Source organism: Phragmites australis, chromosome 4 (genome assembly GCF_958298935.1).
Source record: "Phragmites australis chromosome 4, lpPhrAust1.1, whole genome shotgun sequence".
Taxonomy (NCBI): Eukaryota; Viridiplantae; Streptophyta; class Magnoliopsida; order Poales; family Poaceae; genus Phragmites; species Phragmites australis.
The window spans coordinates 22,019,404-22,025,346 of NC_084924.1; the positions used below are offsets into that span (position 1 = coordinate 22,019,404).

The following is a 5,943-nucleotide window of genomic DNA, read 5'->3' on the forward strand; positions in this document are numbered from 1 at the left end:
AGTGAGCTCATGCCTCGCTCATGGATTCATCATGCGACACGAGCCAGACTCCCCGCTCGAGAGGCCATAGTAGAGGAGTTTTTGTCTCATCGCCTTGGAAGGAGGCGCAGGCTCTACAACCCCGGTTTTGCTGGCTGCCAGCACTGGGTGCCTTGTTTTCACGTCGGTGTAACGTCTGACCCTTCTTCGTCTAAAGACACAAACCAGTTCGCCGTGCTTCCAAGTGAAGTGCCGGCGCCTCGACCTGATGAGCTACAACGACAACTACAACAACTTAGAGACCAAATGAACGGTCTTGAAAGACAGCTTCGCAGTACAACTGCGTTAGAAACTCCACGGACTGGGGGCAATCCCCGTCCTACAAATCATCATGAACATCAAGATCGCGGCGGCGAGGTTCCTCGACAAAGAGGCCCTCCGAAGAGCCTAAAGGATCGCTCGAAAACATGTTCGTATAATTAACGCTATGCGCCAGTTGAAAGGCACAGCAATGCCTAGCATTAAACGAGGCTTAGGGATCCATCTTCTTGTCAGGCCAATCCCCTGAGTGAAAGGATTCAGACGATGAAACCCTTAATGAATGTGCCAAGTGTAGCTGACCTGTCTTCTTCAAGGGGATCCTCTTTAGGGATCAAGGGGTCTGCCTCTGAAAAAGGTTGTGCACCCTAGTGTTTCCTTCGAGCTTCTAGCACTGAATCATTGAAATTATTCCAGAACTCTCAAGCCTCGATATTATAGGTGTGCTGGATAGCCCCTCACTCGCAATAATAATCTTCGAAATCCCCATGGGGATGCCGAAGTAACATATTTGCCACGTTGCATGAAGCATGGAAAGACCTTTGTTCTTCATGTTCAAAGACATTGCATCCAGTACAGTCCTATTCGGGCCAAGGCCCGATGATAGTGTCTTCTTCCGCTTGAAAATAGGGTGTGGGTCGCGACCGTCGATGTATTTGAAACGCTGGAACAACGAAGAAGCATAAGAACTAAGGCCAACACAAGCTTGTTGTATTACTAAAAGTACGCCTTACAAAGACTAAAGTTTTTGCAAAAAGAAAATATTCAAGGTTAGATAGTGTAGGGCATCGTCTGTGTACAATAACAATAATACCTTAAGAATATCCTGGGATCACTACAACAGAACCGACGTTGATAGGATATCACTGTTGGTTCGTAGCAAAACCAGACATCCACCCATCCGTTCAGATAAAAAATCAGCACTGATAAGTAGTATCAGTGCCGATTAGTATTAAAAACCGGCACTAATACTATTCATCAGACCTGAATTTGTGTTCAATCTATTTTAGTCTCGCAACCCTCACATCCGTCGGCTCAACTCGATTTTTTTTCGACCACTCTCTTCTCTCTCATCGGACTACTCGATCTTATCCTCCCAGCCACTCTCTTCTCTCTCTCGTGCCGGCCTCTCTCTTCTCTCTCAGCCTCCTCTCTCTTGGTCTCCTCAATCTCTGGCCTCCTCCCCAACCATCCTCGCGAGATCTACGGTGGAGGGTCTGAGGACAACGGGTCCAAAGGAGCCAGACGAGGGCGGCGAATCCAAGGGCGTGGCAGCCGGCAAGTCTGAGGGCGGCGGGTATGAGGGAAACGAGATCCACAGCGGAGAGTCTAAGGGCACCGGGTCCAAGGGCACGACAGCTGGTGGGTTCGAGGCAGTGGCAACAACGGCGTGAGCCCTCCGCTACATGGCAGCGGTGGCGTGTCCAAGGGTGGTGAGATACACGACGGAGGGTCCAAGGATGATGAGATCCACGGTGAAGGGTCCAAGGGTAGCGGGTCCAAGGGCGCGGTAGCCGGAGGGTCCGAAGTAGTGGCTACGATGGCAGTGCATCCACCGGAGCTTTGACGTCTTCAACACCCGCGAGGACATGAAGATGCCCAAGCACCTCTGTGAGATCGGCGCTGACCTATCCGAACAGCCCAATGTCAAGAAGGCGACATGCGACGTGCGGTAGCCGAGCAGTGGCAGAGGGATCTAGGCACGTGCAGTGACCGAGGGATTTTGGTGCAGTGGTCGAGCAGCGGCACGATCTAAGCATATGTGCATGTGCTGTGGCAACGGCCTTTGAGCCGTCGCTTTATCTTGTTTTGCAAGTGTGCCTGATAGTGTCCGACGACAGCAGCAGCGGGAGCGGCATATGAGCCAGCTCGATTCGAGCCGACTCAGATGCTGCTCCGCCGTCACCAATTTTCTCCTTTTTTATTCTTTGCAAATAGCAACAATGTCAGGTGAACAACCGGCACTGATAGTAGCCTACTATCAGTGTTGAGCAAAGAGTGTTGGTCGAAAAACCGACAGTGAAACCATTTTTTAACCGGCAATGATCTAGTTTTTTTTAGTAGTGGATATTCCTTAGTGTTAAAAGAAATATTTCTTTGGGTAAGAGGCACAAATATAATGATGATTAGGATGGTTAAGGTATAACTATAAATACCTTTACCTAATTGGTGTAATCACAAGGAAGAAATAGTTATTACACCTAATGTTACGAATAATGTTCACTGTATTACGATCACCGATCCCAACACCCTTGTCTTTTCTCCTGCAATCACATAGGTCATACTAAGCAATGCACAGTCAAACAGTCGTTACAGAATGTTCAATAGGGTGAACTTCACCTCATCTATGTGACTTGTGTTTAAATAAATAAATCCCTACATTATAAAAAAACGGCCCCTACTGCTTGTTTGGACGGCTAGACAACTAGCCAACCATTGGTTTCGACACTCCTCGTGCATATCTTGTAGTGCCAGCAGACAAAGCTGAGAGTCTGAGACCAATGTCTGTCCAAACAGGATAGACAAGGACTGCAAGGATAGCGAGTTGCAGCGGCGGCACACTTTTTTAAGTCAAATACGCGCCATGCTTAACTCGATCCGCGAGCGAGGAAGCAAACTTTTACGAGCATATGCATATCCGATTCCAAATTCAGGGTTTACGTTATCAACCGGAGCTCGGTTACCAAGCTCCGACGATAATTGAAAATGCGCGATAACCGTGGTTATCGGTCAAAAATTCAAAAAAATTCGGAGAAAATTCATTTGGTAAAATTTAAATTTTAGAAAAAAAAATCGCGATTTTAGCTGTTGGGTAACAGCTCGGTTTTGGTTGGTTACCGAGTGGTTTGGGTCGGTTACCGAGCGATTTTCTCGTATTTTTGAATTGGTCGGTAACCGAGTGGTTTGGGTCGGTAACCGCTCGGTTTTCTCGATTTATCGAGCGGTTTTATCGAATTTCAGCGCAGTTCAACAAAAAACCTAAAAAAGGGTTTAACCTTGTAAAATCAATAACTAATTCATCTGAGTTTCAAATCAAATGAAACAAATTTTGTTGGCTTCCTCGTAACATGATCTACATGATAAAAGTATTTATACTCATAAAAAAGTCCAAAATTTTCTGTGAGAAATTGTATTTATTAAACCAAGTTAAATGCATAGTTTACTCTTTGCTAATCCAAAAATCATGAAACTAATTTTGCTAGTCTTCTTACATGATCCTATGTCTTTTAAAAATACATGAACTCATGAATTAGTTATTGTAACATGTATGATTGTGTAAATGTGTTGCGACTAGATTAATTCATAACTGACCCATCACACCTCAAAAATTAGTGAAACCACTTTCATTAGCTTATTTATACTATGATTTACGTAGAAAAAATAATAGTAGACATGAAAAAGTTAATTACGGTGCTGTTTCTTAACATATTCATTTTATGCTTATGAACTTTGTAAAAATCATAGAGAATTTAATAAAACTCTAAATAAAGTGAAATCAATTTAAAAGATTCTCTTAAAATGTGTTTTATACAAGAAAAATATGTGTTTGCATGTTACGCTTTTCTTTAACGTGAGTTAACAACTGAGCCGCACGCTTCAATTTTTTTCATTTTTTTCAAACATTCTCCCTATAAAATATGATGCAAACGATATTATTTTTGAAATTTTTTTTCACAGAATGTCTTAGAATTGTGTCTAGTTTTTTTTAAGATTTATTTTGAATTTTTTTATTTTTTATTTTTTCGAATTTTTTGAATTCAAATTTCGGTTACCGTTCGGTTTCTGAAACCGGACCGGATCGAGAAGGTCGGTAACCGCAATTTTTTGGCGGTTACCGATGGTTTTTTAACCCTGTGGAGGCTTCACATGCAAGATGCAACTATCCTCTGGCTGGAACATAAGGATACGCACGCAGAGACAATGGCACGTGAAACCCTTATCTCCTACATAACTCCAGAAACACAATACTAATCGAGACATAAACCGTTACTATAACATTATCATACCAGTATAATCTAGTACCAGCAGCACATACCAGTATAATCTAGTAGTACTACAACATGTTCATCCACACGGCATACACAGATTAATCCCTAGTAAAACGCACGCACTTACAACATATTAGATTCGATGTAATTAACCGAGGCAGGAAAGGGCACGGTCACGGGTCGATCCGAATCAGCGGGGGCGGGATAGCCCGCCGGATCATCAGTGGGCGCGGGACGCCGGCTTGAATGAGGTGAGCTGGCGAGTGCCGGTCCAGACCTGTTCGTACACGACGGCCACATACGGCGCGCTCCGGCCCGTGGGGTCCGCGGCGTCGACGAGCAGGCGGTAGTTCATCCCGGACACTACCTGCTGCTCGCCGCGTACGACGCGGCGGAACCGCAGGCCGTCACTGGCCAGCCTCGCCTGCTTCGCCTGCCCCAGCGCCCACGCGCCGAGCTTCTGGATGTGAGGGTCGCTCACGTCAGGGATCGGGCTCCACCCGCCCACCAGCGGGCCGCGGCCGCGCCCACTGCCACCAAGCGCTGCGCGGGCTGGGACCACGGCGACGGCGGCGAGGGAGACGAGGAGGAGGAGCGGGAGGAGAGACTTCGCCATGGTCGGATCGGGGGCTTTGGGAGGAGTCGGTGCTCGGAAGGGGTGGCTGGCTGGGAAACGGGAAGGGGACTTGGAACGGCGGATCTGTCTGGGATACGTCATTGCTTTGCGTCCAAGGGAAGAGGTGGTGAAGACGGTTCGGGGGCACGTGGGGTGGGGCGAGACCGTGGGCGGAGCATTTAAACGGAGCTTGCCTTTTCATTTTCTCTGAGGAAGAAACAAATCCAATTATTTTATTCCTCCTCTAAATACCGTTGGGTGGGGTGGGAGGAGGCGAGGCGAGAGGGACGATGGAGTTTCTGTGACGCATGTCGTATATCAATTACCAGTGCGGAAATCCTAGTGCGCGATGCTGCTGATCAACGGTGGTTGCTTTGCCCCTCCTCGTAAATCAACATCAACTCTTAAGACGAAAAACAGATAAAGCACGATAATTAATTGGGAAAAAAGTAAAATATATACTTTAATATTCATGGGCCTCAAAATTAGTGTGATAACCAGCAAAAACAAATATTCCCACCGTTTAAAAATAGTAAATATATTTATTTTAGACTCGGTCTTCAAAGATATATTTTGACCAAGATTGTCTAACAAAATATATCATTTACAGTTATAAAATCTATATAGTGTGAAATTATTTAAAATTACGAATATAGTTATATAATTTTTGATACTTGACATTCCTACAATATAATTAAATATTAATTAAAATAAATAAAGGTTGATTAAAAAAATATATTTCTATTATTGCTGAACAGATAGAGTGCCATCAAAGCGTATGACTCTGATGATTGTGGGTTCCGCTGCCGGCATGGTACCTCAAAATTAATATTGACGGTGCACTTCTGGTGGTGCCGGCAAAGTCATCCACGACTAGAGCTGGGATTTTGAGCCGTATTTTTTAGGCCGGTCCGAGCCCAGCACGGCCCGGTGAAGCTTAAGTCCGACCCGACCCGAGCACTGATGGGCTGGGTCAGCCCGGCCCGATTTATGGGCCGGGCAGGGCCTTGATATGGGGTCCAATGGGCGGTCTGGCCCGGT

The 5,943-nt window shown here is 45.8% G+C and overlaps 1 protein-coding gene across 1 annotated transcript; it reads right to left on the reverse strand.

Moving 5' to 3' along the window:
• Window positions 1–4,266: 4,266 nt before the first annotated feature.
• On the reverse strand, window positions 4,267–5,095 carry LOC133914268 (cysteine proteinase inhibitor 8-like). The gene has a single exon (XM_062357392.1). It carries the CDS (start codon window positions 5,002–5,004, stop codon window positions 4,507–4,509), a length of 498 nt encoding a protein of 165 aa, XP_062213376.1. The 5' UTR covers window positions 5,005–5,095; the 3' UTR covers window positions 4,267–4,506.
• Between the last annotated feature and the right edge of the window lie 848 nt (window positions 5,096–5,943).

Bases quoted from the DNA above. Each gene is read 5' to 3' on its own strand.
- LOC133914268 (XM_062357392.1), bottom strand. From the start codon at position 5,004: ATGACGTATCCCAGACAGATCCGCCGTTCCAAGTCCCCTTCCCGTTTC.